General features: G+C 34.8%; 1 protein-coding gene across 4 annotated transcripts in view; it reads left to right on the plus strand.

Moving 5' to 3' along the window:
- The window catches only part of LOC106761863, a 35,015-nt gene that overhangs the window by 11,417 nt on the left and 5,406 nt on the right, over positions 1-18,192 (plus strand). For all 4 annotated transcript variants that reach the window (XM_014645439.2, XM_022780814.1, XM_014645441.2 and 1 more), the window contains 20 exons: positions 817-891; positions 994-1,065; positions 2,014-2,151; positions 3,004-3,157; positions 3,308-3,675; positions 4,354-4,817; positions 5,370-5,702; positions 6,102-6,326; positions 7,351-7,441; positions 9,888-9,965; positions 10,204-10,494; positions 10,612-10,809; positions 12,300-12,788; positions 13,010-13,171; positions 13,355-13,684; positions 13,783-13,865; positions 14,017-14,121; positions 14,559-14,787; positions 16,364-16,726; positions 17,390-17,491. In XM_014645439.2, the coding sequence (XP_014500925.1) occupies positions 817-891; positions 994-1,065; positions 2,014-2,151; positions 3,004-3,157; positions 3,308-3,675; positions 4,354-4,817; positions 5,370-5,702; positions 6,102-6,326; positions 7,351-7,441; positions 9,888-9,965; positions 10,204-10,494; positions 10,612-10,809; positions 12,300-12,788; positions 13,010-13,171; positions 13,355-13,684; positions 13,783-13,865; positions 14,017-14,121; positions 14,559-14,787; positions 16,364-16,726; positions 17,390-17,491 (4,350 nt within the window). The remainder of the gene's footprint in view (positions 1-816; positions 892-993; positions 1,066-2,013; positions 2,152-3,003; positions 3,158-3,307; positions 3,676-4,353; positions 4,818-5,369; positions 5,703-6,101; positions 6,327-7,350; positions 7,442-9,887; positions 9,966-10,203; positions 10,495-10,611; positions 10,810-12,299; positions 12,789-13,009; positions 13,172-13,354; positions 13,685-13,782; positions 13,866-14,016; positions 14,122-14,558; positions 14,788-16,363; positions 16,727-17,389; positions 17,492-18,192) is intronic.

Below are 18,192 nucleotides of genomic sequence, written 5' to 3' on the forward strand. Positions count from 1 at the left end.
TATGAGAAACTCTTCCTTGGCCAAAGGACTTGGGTATTTGCCAAGTGCTCCAATCAGATTAGTCGATTAGAAAGTAGCATTCTCACAATGGAAATATGCATGGGAAGTTGTTCCTGAACTTACATCCTTTGAAGTGCTACTTTCCAACAAAAGTAAAGTTTGGTATTCAGGAGAAAATTGACACTGTTTTAAATACTTGATATCTAGTTTAGTCTCAGGAAGGCATATGATTGTGGGAAAGGTTTTGGAAGTGGTATACCACATATCACACAAAGCTGAACCTTTGCACTGGAAACATCCATGGGCAGACATCAAACAGAAACTAAAGAAACTTAATCATATTTCAAAAGCATATTTAGGGGACATCCCATGCATGTTGTGCTCCAGTCAAATGCACCACAAAATAGAGGCACTGTTCATTGCCAGAATTCTGGCCTCTTTTCTAATTCTGCCAAGGCATTTATAATTAACCAACCAAAAATGCTTATGTGCAGTGATCTTGCAATGGCTGCATCCTATAAGTATGGTGTTGTGTGGGAAGAGAAGTGTGAGGCATGATTTTTTCTTTGGGTACACTGGTCATAAGTTGAAAGGTTGATAGACAGCATAGACCCTCTCAAATCATGACCTGTATGATTTGTCTCTTACCCCACCCTTTTTCGCAATGTATGCAGCAATTCAAACTATCAAATTTACTTTTTATTCAGTATTACTCATTTGACTAGTAAGGGTTGCAATCTTTTGTATGGCTTCTTTTTAGTAGATTTTTAATGGTTTCTAATTGCTACTACACATACTTTTGTTGCATGTTTGCAGGTTGATGATGTGGTGTCCCGTGTACAGGATTTAGATTTTTCCTCTTTATGTTCCCAGTTGGGTCCCTTGGCTACAGTAAGTGCCTATATGATGAGAGAAATTTAGAATTTATTATTTCAAATGAAAAAAAAAATGCTTGGTGTATCATCAGTTCTGAGAATGTGCACTTCTTGCCAGATTCTTCTTTGTATTGATGTTGCTGCAACTTCTGCGAAGTCGGCAAAGATGTCTCAGCAATTGCTTAAACAGGTGCTTCTATCTTTTTTCCATGGATTTCACTCAGGTTAATCTTTTCCCCTTGACATACGAAACTAATTACCAAGAGGGAAGAGAGAATGGGAAGATGAAATCAAGCAGCAGCAGAAGAGATTTTCACAACACACCTAATTAAGGACTGGACAGACAATGTTGAAGTTAACAAATTGTTGGTTTAGGGTTTTTTTTTTTTTTAGTTGTAGATTGTGTTTTCTCTTCCAGGTGTAGAAGCCTTTAAGAGCTCTATTTTAGCTATATCTATAGTTGATGTGAGATTTCAGCAAGCCTCTCATACCTAAGGTTGAATATCTTGAGTGTGCAGATTTTGGTCTGCTTTTTGTTCTTTATATTTCATTGGGTAAGCCTGTGATACCAGGAATTGAGGATCTCTAAGACTGTAGGACTTTTTTTTTAATGTTGCATTGGGAAAACCAGAGGGCCAGGTATGTTTTTTGGACAGTTGTGGGTGGTCAATATCAAATCTATGGTAAGCTCTATTACCATCTCTTGTTTTGGTTAGACATAACCTCAAAAGCTAACTTATTAGATGCAGATTGTCCAAGTCTTTGTAAGCTCTTCTTTTGTCAAATTTATAGTTGATGTGATCTCAACGTACAAAAACAAATAGGGTGAAGCCAATTTTTTTATCAGTTTTGTTCCTTCTTCTATTGAAGAACTAAGAAGTTCTAATCAAGGGAGAGATTGTTAGAGTAAACTAGTAATTTTTTTTTTATTTTTTTTTTTATATTGGTGAGGAACTAACCATTCTAGACATATTCATTATTCTATTCGGTAGTTTTCTCAAAAACTGTCACCCAGTTGGCATATTTTATTTTCATGATATGCTTTGGATAGTGTTAAAATCTAGTCCTCCTTTTGTCCTTTACTCTTACAAGCTTTTGTCCTGTTGATCAGATGTTTGCTTTATTATACAATATGCAGGCCGAAAATATGTTGTCTGATATATATCCTGGAGGATCTCCCAAAGATGGCTCCACTTATTGGGACCAGATCCTTGAGATAGGAGTTATCTCTGTGGCAGGGCGTCTTCTGAAACGCTTGCACAAGTTCTTGGAGCAGGTGAGGACTTGAACATGTTATTTAGTGTAGTAGGAACCAATTTCAAGAAAACCATAATGTCCCTTGCAACTTGCAAGCTATTATTTCTTCTTTTGATTTTAGGGGCCTAAGTCAACTATATTGCCCATGTAAGCTTTTGTTATTTTCATTGAATTGTATACACAGATACAAAACACACTTTCTTTTTCCTTGGCTAGCTGTTTTAGTTTTGAAGGTATGCGATTGTTTGACATGGTACCATAGGTTTTCCAAGTAATTAATTTAGAGTTGAATTCCCTCCTTTTCACTTAGCAATGCATTTTTTTGCACTAGATGCTCTGCTAAAGTAGAGCCTAATTAGCTTTTGCACAATAGGAAGTGGTCAGAGTTTAAACCTTTTGGGGGTATGTTGGGTTAGCTTGGTTCATTAATTATTCAATATTTTTTTTTTTTTGAAAAAAAGACTTCCCTTCTTCAGCAAAGCCTTTTATCATAAGCTTCAATGAGCATAAGTACTTGACATTTGGTCCTTTCCCACGTTTTACTTTGGGAAGTCAGGATTTTCCGAATGAATTTATTGCTTTTCTTACACATCAGAATTTGGTGCTGCATGTACTGCTTTAAAGTGACGGCACTGTATCCTGTCCTAGCCAGTCCGTTTTTGTTACTGATAATTGTGAAATTCAGTTATTTATGGTTTGGTTTGGTATAGACTTGTTAGGGCTTCTGTTGTATCTGAGATTGTGCCAAAGTTCCACCTATACTTTTTTGCTTCTATCCTATTAAGACCACAACCAAATGCCATACCAAAAAAGTTAACACATAGAAATGCTGTGATCTCGGTAATGACTTTTATATTGTCTGCTTTTCCAGGACAACCCTCCGGCACTTCAGGCAATCCTATCTGGGGAAATTGTTTTCACATCACCTAAAGAGTCCCACCGGCAAGAGCAGAGGGAACGAGCTCTTGCTTTGTTACATCTGATGATTGAAGATGCGCACATGGGCAAGCGGCAGTTTTTGAGTGGTATGTCTTTCTTTTTCCTTTAAGCATGTTAAGAATGTTGTTATTAAGAAAAAAAAATGTATACACACAGTTATGTATATATATGTGTGTGTGCATATATTTTAGTTCTCTTTCTTATATAGTTATAGTATGTATTTATACTTAAATCAGGTAAGCTTCATAACCTTGCAAGAGCTGTTGCTGATGAAGAAACTGAATCAAGTACTACTAGAGCTGAAGGATTGTATGCTGATCAGGGTGTTACTTCCAACAGTGACAAGGACATTGTACTTGGGCTTGGGTTAAGAGTTGTTAAGCAAATACCTTTAAGTTCAAGTGGCGGAGAGTCTAGCCTTCCGTCTGCTGGTTATGACATTAAAGATGCTGGGAAGAGAATATTTGTTCCCCTGAGTGGAAAACCCATGACATATCTCTCACAATTCATTCTTCATGTTGCTGCAATTGGTGATATAGTTGATGGAACTGATACTACACATGATTTTAACTTTTTCTCCGTCGTGTATGAATGGCCTAAAGATGTAAGGTTCTCAAAATATTTAAATAATTTGACAGTGCTTTATTTTAGAGTTTAGAGATGAGAACTACTGTTCTTATGAAAATCGTAAGCAAGTTTCTGTTGCACATGAGGGCAGATTTCTTTTCATAACCAGAAGTTATTCTTATTTCTCTTACCCCTTTGTATTGCAATTGTTGCTACACACGGGGATTTGCAAAACTTTGAAAAAATACCTGTCTTTTTTTTTTTACTAAAGTAAAAACATGTTTTATCATTACTTGTTATTTATTGTCGACAACATGCTTATTATTTTAGAAAAGAACTGTTCTATTATTGCACGTATTCAACATTTACTATATATTTGTATTTACATCTACAGCTATCGTGGCACTTTCGCATATAATTAGAAATAAAATATGCTTTTACTTATAAAGTCTTGTTTGGGTTTTTTATGTGGAGGTTGGGCCTTGATGTTAGTAAGGTTGGTGTCTTATGACTAGGTGGTCATGTATTCTGTAAAAATAGCCTTTATGCTCCTGGAGACACAAGGCTGAAGACATTTGATTCTAAACCTTGCAATGATGGAACTTCATGTGCTTAATCTCCTTTTATTTTGTCCTTTTAGAAATTTTCATGTTTTATGTGTTGAGCATACTTGGCGTTCTTTTGATTGCCTATGTTTTGCTATTATTTCTTGCAGCTTTTGACCCGCCTTGTTTTTGAAAGAGGCAGTACTGATGCTGCTGGGAAGGTAGCGGAAATTATGTATGCAGATTTTGTACATGAGGTGATTTCTGCATGTGTGCCTCCGGTTTATCCTCCACGATCTGGAAATGGGTGGGCATGCATTCCTGTTGTTCCTACATTTCCTAAGAGTAGCTCTGAAAACAAAGTGCTCTCTCCCTCATCTAAAGATGCAAAACCTAATTGCTATTGCCGTTCTTCAGCAACACCTGGAGTGGCTTTGTACCCTCTCCAGTTGGATTTGGTGAAACATTTGGCAAAAATATCTCCAGTGAGGGCTGTTTTAGCATGTGTATTTGGGAGTAGTATACTGTACAACAGCAGTAGCTCATCAATTTCAAGCTCTTTGAGTGATGGATTACTTCAGGCTCCTGATGCTGATCGCTTGTTTTATGAGTTTGCTCTTGATCAATCTGAAAGGTAGTTGTTGTATTGTGTGAATTGGTTGGCATGACAGTTTTATATATACAATATTTTGTCCCAATCTTAAAGTTCTTCATACTTAATCATTCATATTAAATATTAAAAGTCTTCTTTAAAGTATTCTTGTTCACAAATGAACATATAGTCTTCCTTTTTCTAGATATAAATAACATTACACATCCACCCTTTTGTAACTTACATTTATACTATGAATGTATGAGTTAGGGTATGTCAATTAAAATTATTTTAGTTGGTCATGATAGTTATTACTTTTTCTTAAAGAAAAACTTTTCATAAATTTTATAAAGGTAAGATTAAAAGTATTTTATTTGAAGATGTAAGTTAGAAAGGAATTGGAATTTGTAAGGAGCAACGGGTTTGGTAGAAGAAAATATTTAAGATCCTTTCATAATTTTTCTTCTTTTGTGTTTGGTGCTTTTAGACAGAGCATGATGCTATATATTTTTTTTTTCTGTACATCTCTTTGTTCACATCTTATTTTGGAAATTTTATTGAATATTTAGCTCAACCTTTTTTCCTGGTGTGCAGGTTCCCAACTCTGAACAGGTGGATACAGATGCAAACTAACCTCCATCGTGTGTCAGAATTTGCCGTAACTGCAAATCAAACAGCTGATGACAGCAATCTTGAAGCACGAACTTCTGTTAAGAGAGTTCGTGAACTTGACACTGAGACAGAGTCAGATGCTGATGACATTGTGAGTAGTATCCCTGGAGCTCTGTCCGACCTAAGTAGCCATGGGATTGAAGCCTCGGATTTCTGGCTGGATTCCTCAAAATCTGAAGGCTCTCAACTTGACACGACAGTTTTCCTTTCCTTTGATTGGGATAATGAGCAACCATATGAAAGGGCTGTAGAACGGTATTATAGTTCAAATTGTTGTTCAAACTCTAGTTTTTTTCAAGTTCCATTACACTTAAACTAGAATGTTGCCAATCTAGTATAATCAATGCAAACGGGATACACATTCATTATTTACTCAATGTTGTTTGATGTTAGTCATTAGTGATGCTATCATAATTGCAATTTAGCTTCATTCATGGTGATCTGAACTTTGCATTGACTTTAAAGTGAAAAGCCACTAAACCTTTTTATGAGATAGAACAGAGGACAAGTATACCTTTTGTACAGTCAGTGTTTGTACCGATATTCTGAATATTCATATATTTTCTTTATACATAGTTGAGGCATTTAATAATTGCAACTTGCCTTTCTTAGCAATTTACATGTTACTGATTGTCCTTTTTGCTTTCTTATTAGACTGATTGATGAAGGAAAGTTAATGGATGCTCTTGCACTGTCTGATCGCTTTCTACGGAATGGGGCCTCTGATCAGCTTCTTCAGTTAGTCATTGAACGAACAGAAGAAGTCCATTCAAATTCTGCACAGCATCAAGGATTTGGGGGGCGAAATATTTGGAGCAATAGTTGGCAATACTGCCTAAGGTTGAAAGACAAACAGCTGGCTGCTAGATTAGCCCTAAGGTTTGTAAATAATTTCCTTTTTCATGGCTTTGTGGGATGCAAGTTTATATATGTGATGGAGGGTTTATAGGAAATGCTAGCAGTGAACTTTTTTCTAGCAAATTATTCTTGGGTCAATTTCATGTGGATCTCAATAAAAAGAAAGTAGCCTTAAATATACCCGATGAAAGATTTATAGGAAATGCTAGTAACCAACTATTTAAAATACAATTTTTGACAAACTATTATTGGATGAATTTTGTGTGGATCCCAATAGAGTAGTAGGCTTAAAGTTTTTGCTGGGACCTATTTGACATTTACTGATAGTGGTATGTTGTAAATAGTGTGTGATTTTGCATTGTTCAGGGGTCTTCTTCTGTGATTAGCATTTTTTCGATAGACATGAAACCTGGTAGGACTTGAGCTCAACCCAAATATTTGTCCATTAGGTAAAAAAGTATTGAGGCTTAAGTACCAAATCTATTAATTTATTCTACTCTGTGGGGTTCCTAGCATTGTCACTCCTGTTAATAACCAATAACCACATTGACCTCCACTTCATTGACACTGGGTCAACGGTGTACTTTTCCCTTACACGGTTTCACTCACCTATTAATATTTATTTTTCAACTTAATCTAACTTGTAGATAGCCCTTTCTGTTGCTTTACTTTCCACGAAATCACCGACTGCTAGGATATAAATACATGAGTAGAGTTTATTCTATTCTTCTCAAAACCATTCATAAGCCTCCTTCACCCGACAACTTAAGCTTTTAGGTGATTTAATTCATTACATGTTATTATAGTGGCTATGATCAAATGGTCAAGATTTCAGTCAATTTTTCCTCATTTTTCGTAAGTAATTAAATTTCAACACTAGGTAAAGTGGGTTTGTGCATGAGTGGGCCATGTTGGAGATATAAAAGACATTTTAATGGTTTCTATTTATTTGTAGCATGGTTATAATTATGTTACTATTAAATTTCATATCCAGTATTTTTTTCAGCCTGTGATGTCAATTTTAAATTTCAAAATTTTGTCACAGGTATGTGCACTCATGGGAATTAGATGCTGCTTTGGATGTTCTCACAATGTGCAGCTGCCATCTTCCTGAAAACGATTCCATAAGGAAGGAGGTGAAGTTATACTTTTATTTTAATATTCTATTGTTATATCAATATTACTCCTGTTAGATATATTAGATTATTAGATACTTTAGATAGATATCTTAATTTTATCTTTTATCTATAATTATTTTGTTATTATTCTTTATTTATATTTTTGGCCTAATCCATATGTCCTTTATTATAAATTCAGTACTGGATTTGTATTTTCTACACAATAGAGATTAATTCCGCACATAGTTTTTCACTGTATTTAATATAGTATTAGAGTCATGAGTTTGAACCTATCCTAATTAGATTTGTTGTTTGTTGGGCTTATCGCGCAACCCACTATCAGGCCACTATTTGGCTATTATCAGACCATCCATTAATGTCTAGTTCCACGCTTGAAATGTATATATCTCGACATGAGGGAAGTGTACTGGAGATCCCACATTGACTAGATATTAGGTGATTTTATAATATATAATTGGGTGCAAACCTTATCTTACAAGTCGGTTTCATTATTGTTTTGGTATCACTAACAAATTTTGGAATGGTCACAAAAGAAATAGATGAAAGATAGGTATAAAAAGGTGAAGATAATCTTTCATAACTCAAAGCAATATAATGTCAAAAGGGATTACGAGTAGAATGGATACCTTTCTGGAAGACAATTGGTAGATTAGACTCAATTGTCAGAGCCGGAAGAGACAAAGTAGTTGACATTGGATGTGAAAAATGCATTCATCAATGCAGATTTATATGGAGCAACCTCCAAGATTTATTGTTCAAGGGGAGTCTCTAGGTTGTTATGTCGTCTTCACAAATCTATATATGGCCTAACAGTCTCCCGTGGCCTAGTTTGGAAAATTTAGCAACGTTGTTCAACAATTTGGTATGACTCCGGGTGAGACAGATCATTCAGTTTTTTTATCATCACTCGGGTGTTGGATGTGTCTACTTAATAATATATATTGATGACATTGTTCTTATAGATAGTGACAACCATGACATCTCCCAGATGAAACAACATCTTTGCAACGAATTTCGGATCAAAGATCTTAGGAAACTCAAATATTTCTTGGGTATTGAGGTGACACAATCCACCGATGATATTGTTATATCTCAAAAGAAGTATGCATTGGATATTTCGAAAGAAAATAAGTTGATGAATTCAAAATCTGTTGACACAACCATGGATCCTCATCTTGATAGTTCCATTGTAGTCAAGGTGCTAAGCCAATTTCTTAATTCCCATGTGGATGCAATCATATGTATATTAAAGCACATTAAAGGACCTCCTGGAAAAAAGTAGTTATATGGTTCCAACAACCATACAATAGTTGTTTGTTATTCAGATGTTGATTGAGTTTGATCTCCTTCTGATAGAAGGTTTACATCCGAATATCGTGTCTTCATTGGTAGTAACGTGATCTCTTGAAAAAGCAAGAAACAAAGTGTTGTGGCAAAATCTAGCATAGAAGAAAAATATAGAGCTATTGCCTCAGTCACTTGTGAGTTTGTTTGACTTAAGCGATTGCTTAGAGAGTTGCAATTTAGAGATGTTACTCAAATGAAACTTATATGTGACAATCAAACTGTTCTTCATATTTATTACAATTATGTTTTTCATGAGAGGACCAAACATATTAAGATTGACGATCATTTCATTTGAGAGAATATTGCATATGGAGACATCAAGACTAAGTTCATTAACTCAAGTGATCAATTAGTAGATATTTTCAATAAGTCCTTACGAGAGACTGATAATTGATTATATTTGTAACAAGCTTGATACATTTGTATGTACTGGCTTGAGGGAGAATGTTAGATATATTAGATTATTAGATATCTTAAATAAATATCTTATCTTTATCTTTTATCTATAGTTACTTTGTTATTATTCTTTATTTGTATTTTGTGCTTAGCCTATATTTTCTTTATTATAAATGTAATACCCTGTGTGTATTTTCTATATAAGAGAGATTAATCTCATACATAGGTTTTCATTATTTTCAATAGCTATGATGGTGTGATGCCTAGATACTCTTAAATGGTTTTTATGTGTACAAAGTACATACCTAATGAAGGCTTTTGGGTGCTCGGTGCATTTATACTAGGAAATGAAATATAAATGGTATTAATTTCTTCTCTTGCATTAAATGCCAACATCTTGTTCAAGCATTACAATGAGTTTACAACACTCAAATACATGCCAGCCACGTAAAAGATGCCTTTTTTTTTCTCTAAATGAAAAAAGCAGAGACATGATTCTTTTAAATCTTGTTCCCTCTTGTAATTCCACATTACTACATGTATTTTATGATTTAGTAACTTTGTTGTTTCTTTGTTTTTATATTTCTATATAATATACTCTTTCTCCCATACCTGTACTCTGGTTTTATTTTTTCCCCTATATCTCATATCCATTATTTTTAGACTTAATTCACATCATTTATCGTGTTGTGATGCTTAGGTTTTGCAAATGAAACAAGCTTTGCAGAGGTACAGTCATATCTTGAGTGCAGATGATCATTATAGAAGCTGGCAAGAGGTTCTATTCTTTCATTTGAACTGTTACATGTCTGATGTAGAAATTCTATGCCAGTTTTATTCTTTTTCTCCAGAGGTTTCTATCTCATCTCTGTACATGATAGCTTGAATTAGAACTACCTGTAATTAAATGCCAAAGCCAATAATATACTAGATTTTAGGGAACATATTTGTCCTTTTCAATTTCCTGTTTTCTATGGTCGCTTATATGTCCTCCTTAAAATATCTTTGTATTTCAGGTTGAAGCAGATTGCAAGGAAGATCCAGAGGGTCTGGCACTTAGGTTAGCTGGAAAAGGAGCTGTTTCTGCTGCACTTAAAGTGGCAGAAAGTGCAGGATTATCAATTGATTTACGGAGAGAATTGCAGGGGCGGCAGCTTGTGAAGCTTCTGACTGCTGACCCCCTTAATGGAGGAGGACCTGCTGAAGCCTCGCGCTTTCTTTCTTCATTAAGGGACACAGATGATGCTTTGCCAGTTGCTATGGGTGCAATGCAGCTTTTACCCAATTTGCGGTCAAAGCAACTTCTTGTAATCAAGCATTTATTTAGCATATTTTTACCTTGTTCAATTATGTAAACTATTTTAAACTGTTCTTTGAAGTTTTGATACTCAAACTCTCAAATGACCTTTTCTGTATCTTTGAAGGTTCATTTCTTCCTGAAGCGAAGAGAAGGGAATCTGTCCGATATTGAGATTTCCCGGCTTAATTCATGGGCTTTGGGGCTTCGTGTGTTGGCTGTCTTGCCCTTGCCATGGCAACAAAGGTGTTCTTCCCTGCATGAGCATCCTCATCTGATTATGGAAGTGCTACTGATGAGAAAACAATTGCAATCTGCCACATTGGTAATGCAAATTTACTTCAATTAGCAATAATTATTTTCCATCTACTAATTTATTTCGGAGTATTAATAGTAAGGTTGTCAAAATAAAGATCTTGAAATACAGGAAACATGGGTTGTAAATTCGTACCTAAAATACAAAGTTGTGTTTAAATTTATAGACATAAAGTAATAAAAAAAACTTTAAATGACAACTCATAGCAACAACAACAAAATCCTTAAGTCACTAATTGAAGTTGGCTACACTTCCTGTATTTCATTGGTTCAATTGATGGCCAAATTCCTAGGGATATTATTTATGTAGTATTCTCTCTTAGCAATTTGTTATAATGTCCTTTTTGCATTGATGCCTCCAATACCTCCTCCTATACAATCATTTTGTATCTTGTCCTTTTTTTGCTGTCACAATCTGTTCTAACATTCTTATTTTGCTACCCTCACCTTTTTCTCTTGTCCCTTTAGAGACCAGCAAATCAAATATAACAATTATATATAAAGATTTTATATAACTCCGTACACTAACTTATCACTCAATTCACAAGCTTAATATCCTTATAGAAACAACATAATTTTTTTATCAACAGATGCCATAATTGCCAGACTTAAATTCAAATTTTAAAATAGTAGAGTCTAACCTAAATCTATTAACATGTCAGCTACCATATTATCCACGAACCAAGCCCAATAGACATGGGTGTGTATTGAAAAAAAACAAATTCTTGTCCTATGTTGACAAGGGATTACGCCAAAGTAGTGTATATATCTGGCGTGTAGCCCTCACTTTATGAGATAATTTTGTTGTGTTGGGCTAGACATAAATCCAAATTCTAAGATAGCCCAAAGTGGCTTCTAGATAATGACAGTCTTATGCGTTACAAAAATTGTAACCCTTTAAAAAAGATGACGTGTATTTGAGAGAATAATTTAGCGTTAAAGACACTTTCACTTCTTAAAATTCAACCCTTCATCCTGTACTAGATGTTGGTGAAGAAAATAGATGTAGGTTGCGGATGTCTAGCATACTGAACCACTAACCCTGCAATAGAGGGTGGCAAGGAACGTAAGCATAGATTGTTGGCGTGAGTGATTATGTTGGGGAACAAAGAACCACTCATGCTGTTATTGGGAGCAGCAAAGAACATAGATGTAGATCGCTGGTTTGCAAGATTGATAATATCTGGAGGGATCTTTAAGAGTAGAGACAGATGAAAAGCAATGAACCATGACAGACTGATAGGAAATTGAGACAATCTTACCTAACTATCCCACCAGTCCTCAATCTTGTGTAGAAATGGGACTCAGCCTCATGAGAGCATAGAGTTGGACCATCCTATGCGCAAGTGAGTGATTTTTAGAACTGTGATAGTGAAACATTTCGGATACCCCTGCCTTATGTATGACAAGTTTATGTGTGTCATTTTTATGCAACATTTTGTTTACTCGTCTAAATTACTTATCTCTCGTTCAATGTAATGTTTTCCTATATTTTTGTAGATATTAAAGGAATTTCCTTCTTTAAGAGACAATCATGTGATTACTACATATGCAACTAAGGCTATTGCTGTCAGTATCAGCTTGCCTCCTAGGGAACATCGCATATCTCTTACAGGATCCAGACCAAAACAGAAGACAAGATCAGGTGCCCCACAAAGATCATCCTTTACGAGCAGTCTAAGTAACTTACAAAAAGAGGCTCGTAGAGCTTTTTCATGGGCTCCAAAAAATACTGCTGAAAAAAACACTCCTAAAGATGTTTATAGGAAAAGAAAAAGCTCTGGATTGTCTCCCTCTGATAGAGTTGCTTGGGAAGCAATGACTGGAATACAAGAGGACCGTGTTTCATCTTTTTCAACTGATGGGCAAGAGCGGCTTCCTTCCGTTTCAATTACCGAGGAATGGATGCTTACAGGTGACCCATCAAAAGATGAAAGCATTCGTTCTTCTCACAGATATGAAAGTGCCCCTGACATCACATTGTTCAAGGTATAGTAATGAGATGATCTTCCGGTAGGATATTATGTTAGAATTTACTGCTGCTGTTTTGTTACTTCAAAGAATATTTCTGCTTTCCTAAGCTCCGGTATAATTGAAACTGTCCTACTAGGGACTACTGATAGTGTTAACTGAAGCGATTGTAGTTGCTTAGTGTCTTCATAGGATGTCTCATTTCGTTTAAGCTGACTCCTTGAGTTTCCACTCCATAGGCACTGCTTGCTCTTTGCTCTGATGAATTAGTGTCCGCCAAAATAGCCCTTGACTTGTGCATTAATCAAATGAAGAATGTCTTGAACTCTCAGCAGTTGCCTGAGAATGCATCTATGGAAACAATTGGTCGAGCATATCATGCCACAGAAACATTTGTCCAGGTATTTAATGGGAATAGAGTGATTTATTCATTTTAGGTTCTATCTGTGGTTAATAAAGATGGGTCTTAGGTAACATATTTATATGCTTTACTTGCACAGTAAGATGTTGGAATTGCTGTAAAGGTCCATCAATAGCATTTTCTTGTAATGAATAATGTAATTAATCTAATGTTAAATTTGCAGGGTCTACTTTATGCCAAATCATTGCTAAGAAAGCTTGCAGGTGGTAGTGAATTGCCAAATAATTGGGAAAGAAATAGAGATACCGATGACACATCATCTGATGCTGGTAGCTCCAGTGTGGGTAGTCAATCCACAGATGAGCTTTCTGAAATTTTGTCGCAGGCAGATATCTGGCTGGGTCGTGCAGAGCTGCTGCAAAGCCTTTTGGGATCAGGGATTGCTGCTTCTCTTGATGACATAGCTGATGGAGAGTCATCTGCCCATCTTCGTGACAGATTGGTTGCAGAGGAACGGTACAGCATGGCTGTTTATACATGCAAAAAGTGTAAGGTAGACAAATCCCCTGCCTACCAGTCTTGCTCTTTTATGTATTAGAAGTGCTTGATTTATGTTATTAAAGGTTTTAAAGAAAGAATATTTCCCTTTAGATTGATGTCTTCCCAGTGTGGAATGCATGGGGTCATGCATTAATTCGGATGGAGCGCTATGGACATGCTCGTGTGAAATTTAAGTATGTTAACCTTTTTCTGGTGATTATGCTTTTGTTAGTTCATCATTGAAGCTTTGAATCAATTTTAGTGTCAGGACTCGATCGCAGTTAAATATTATATATCTATTGAGGATAGGGGTGATATACAAATTATATATCTATCTCATTTCAGGCAAGCTCTTCAGTTGCACAAGGGTGACCCTGGACCAGTTATTCTAGACATTATTAATACAATTGAAGGTGGCCCTCCAGTCGATGTTTCAGCTGTTCGTTCTATGTAAGATGTTATGCATTTATGTTATATTTCTTTTTGCTGCAATGTACTATAGTTTTTATTGTTAAATCACAGACAAGAGTCAAGAATGCCTCTACATTTGTATCATATATTTGCATTGTTCAAATTTATATTATTTTATCTCTTTGGTTGAAGGTGTTGTTCCGATAATTAAATGACTAGATGTTTGGATATATCTGGGTTTTTGCTGCTAATTTTACAAAACGTTATCTGATGTCTCAGCACATGTTTTGTTGTACTCAAGTAAAATCCTAAACATGTTTATGCTTTCACTTCTGACTGGTAAAGCTGGTTAGTTCTTTAAAAGTTTTGATTGTGATTATTGCTTGTTGGGAAAAGGAAGGAAGAATGGTTAAAAATGGCACCTCTGGATTCTTTACATTGCACAGAAGTAAAATTTGACTATGTTTTTGCTTCAGGTATGAACACCTGGCTAAAAGTGCACCCACAATCTTGGATGATTCTCTTTCTGCTGATTCATATCTCAACATCTTATACATGCCATCAACATTCCCTCGTTCAGAGAGGTCAAGACGTTCACAACTGTCTGCAAATAATAATTCTGTGTATAGTCGAGACTTTGAAGATGGTCCTCGGAGTAACCTGGATAATACTAGATATGCTGAATGTGTTAATTACTTAAAAGAGGTGAGGATAACTATCCCTTGTATCTCAATAAATGGATCATAAATGCTCTCATAACTTCACAGTTTGCTTAATATTTTGTCAAATTAAAATAGCTACACATTATTTTTAAAAATGTTTGTAGATTTTGGGCGTATGTAGCAAGTCTTTATTCTACCTTTTTTTATTGTTAAACTAAAATTTAAAAAGTTTGACTAATCCATGTTTTTAATATATGTTTTTTAACTCCACCATAATGGTATTGTGTGACAATTGGTGACCCAAGCCTCGCTGTGGTGGTGCCTTAGGGTGCAATTGTGTGTTTATATGCCAAAATTTGGCCTTATGCCTCCATTGATAATCTTGTTTATGTATATATATGGCTTAAATATGTATTTAGCTCATGTAAAATTTTCTTTGATTTCATCCTTGTAAAATGTTTTCTTCTTTTGGTTTTCATCCCTATAAAGCTTGAAATTTGCTTTTGGTCCCTACTGCCATGCAATAATATTTAAATATTTGTGTTTAGTGGAAGGTCAGGTGACTGTTCATAGGTAACACTTGATAGAGCTATGCTCTATGTCAACATGAAGTATGTTATAAAAATTTCTAGATACCTAAACTAAATGTTATCCATCATCCTTAAAAAGAACTTAGAAACCAAAAATAGTTACTTTAGATTGGAGGGATTAAAAACCAAAGAAAAATATTTTAGAGACTAAGCAAAAAATAGGTTCATCTTATAGGGGTGATAAAAACATGCTTAGGCTTATATATATATATATATATATATATATATATATATATATATATATATATATATATATATATATTTATAACTAGAAACAATTAATATAAAAGAAAGAAGATTTTTATTCAATTGATTCATTTGAAACAGTACATTAGTCTCTATATATAGAGAATTCTAATCCTAAAGTAATAATTACGATCTCTAAGAATCTTCTAACAACTACTTCTATTAGCTTCTAATAATGATTTAATTTCCTACTTAAAACAATATATTATTGGGACTAAAGTGGTTTAGGCTTTATTCAATCGTATAAAATCAACTTGTAAAATGAAGATTGTCTTCACTTTGGGCTTTCCCAGTGCATTATCCATTATGTCTAGCATTATTGAGCTTGATATGAGGATAAAATGGTAAGTGACTCATTTATTGACTTTGATACCATATTACAAGTGGATTTAACTTAATCAAACAAAACCTGCTTATAAGATGAAAATTGTTCCCACTTACAACAATATATTATTGGGACTAAAGTGGTTTAGGCTTTATTTAACCGTATAAAATCAACTTGTAAAATGAAGATTGTCTCCACTTGGTTTTTCCCAGTGCATTATACATTATGTCTAGCATTATTGAGCTTGATATGAGGATAACATGGTAAGTGACTCCTTTAGTGACTTTGATACCTTATTACAAAGTGGATTTAACTTAACCAAACAAAACTAACTTATAAGATGAAAATTGTTCCCACTTACATTCTCTATTTTGGATGTCTAAGTGATATGGGACTTGTGTTTTTTACAATTTGCTTGCAACTTTTGGATTCCCTAATGGTTGTTTCAAATTTTGCAGTATGCACGCCAGCATTTGCTTGGCTTTATGTTTAGGCATGGTCACTACCATGATGCTTGCTTCTTGTTCTTTCCCCCTGATGAAGTTCCCCCACCACCACAACCATCAATAACAAGTGGAGTGTCTTCTTCATCACCCCAACGATTAGATTCTTTGGCAACTGATTATGGAACAATTGATGATCTGTGTGAATTGTGCATTGGTTATGGTGCTATGCCTATTTTGGAGGAAGTCCTTTCAACTAGAATGTCATCAACTGAATCTCAGGATGCAGCGGTGAATCAGTATACAATGACAGCCCTTACCCGTATTTGCCTCTATTGTGAAACTCACAAGCATTTCAATTATTTATACAGGTTTCAGGTAACTATCTAAGTAATGAGTCATTATAAAATTTTACTGGAACTGCCCTTTATCTTTGGAGAGCATGGTGTCTGCATTTTTCATTTGGAACACAAGACCATTTAGAGTTTGTATGCTAGGATTCTTTGCTGTTTTTTCCAAAATTCTCTTGGGTCCTGTAACAAGTTTCCTTTTCTTTTTTTATTTTCCATTTAGTATGGTTCTTGTCGGTGATCATTAAGTTCTTACTCTGTCCTATAATTCAAAACGCAATGGCTAACCAATGTTTGGCCCTAGAGGGTAAATCATTTTTAGAAACACTGTCTTGGACAACTTGAGAATCTGTACGTTCAGTTTGAATGCAAGTTAGTGCCAATGCCCGCAAAGATAAGAGACTTCTTGAGATATATCCGTAAATCTCAAACCTAATATCCACAACAATTCATAAAAGATGCATAAACACATGACCACCTTTATAACAACCTTATGCAACCAAGGAAAGAGGTTGTCAACTAGAACACAGTTTCGTGCATGGAGCAAAACTACATTTTTGTGTTACTTATATTATCTGCATGGAATAAAATGTTTCATCACCACAATAACAGGCTTTCATACATGTTGTCACTTTTTTAATTTTTTTTTTTATGGGGATCTTTTTAGTTTCTAATGATGTACAATATTCAGGTAATCAAAATGGACCATGTTGCTGCTGGACTGTGTTGCATTCAGTTGTTTGTGAATTCTTCTTCACAAGAGGAAGCAATTAGACATTTGGAACATGCCAAGGTATGTCCATAATTTGATAAAATGAAGAGCAAAGATAGCATGCTAAGTGGATTGTAAGCTTAACTTAATCTTACAAAACTAATTTGGAAAATGATGTTTGTACTTATTTATATACTATAATTTGGTCATATGTCTAATCAATGTGAAATCTTTAAGAATGCTTATTTTCTTCAGTTTATAAGTAATAACTGGCTTACTTTTCTAAAATACCTTCTTTTTTTCTTCAAGTACATTCTAAATGCTTTGTTTTGAGCACCTTGTTACAAGAAAGAACATTAAATTTAAAGAAGAGCTTGAGTGATTAAGTTGTTATAGGTTCAAGTTATTATGATTAAGGCAAAAGGATATCGTTATGGGACATCATTTGGAATTGTGGTTGGTTCAGTGAACACTAATTCAAGGTTGAGGTTAAAGTTAACTTATCCAGCTAGGTATCACTCTTCGTTGCTAGCATAAGGAGGTTGATTTTTTTGAAGTACCAATATGGATTCACCCTTCTTAAATAGATTCTTTTCTTTTGGAAAGAAGGAAGAAGGTGAATTAGTATGTTAATTTCATGCTTGTGTCTCTCTTCCTGGGCCGAAAAAGAAGCTTTGATTGAATTGAGAAAAATTCCATTGAAATTGAAATGTTAACTAGGTATACCCTACTCTTAAGATTTAAGATTGCATTGATTGGTAAAGGTACCACTAACCAAAATG

The sequence above is a fragment of the Vigna radiata genome, chromosome 5, assembly GCF_000741045.1.
Source record: "Vigna radiata var. radiata cultivar VC1973A chromosome 5, Vradiata_ver6, whole genome shotgun sequence".
NCBI lineage: Eukaryota > Viridiplantae > Streptophyta > Magnoliopsida > Fabales > Fabaceae > Vigna > Vigna radiata.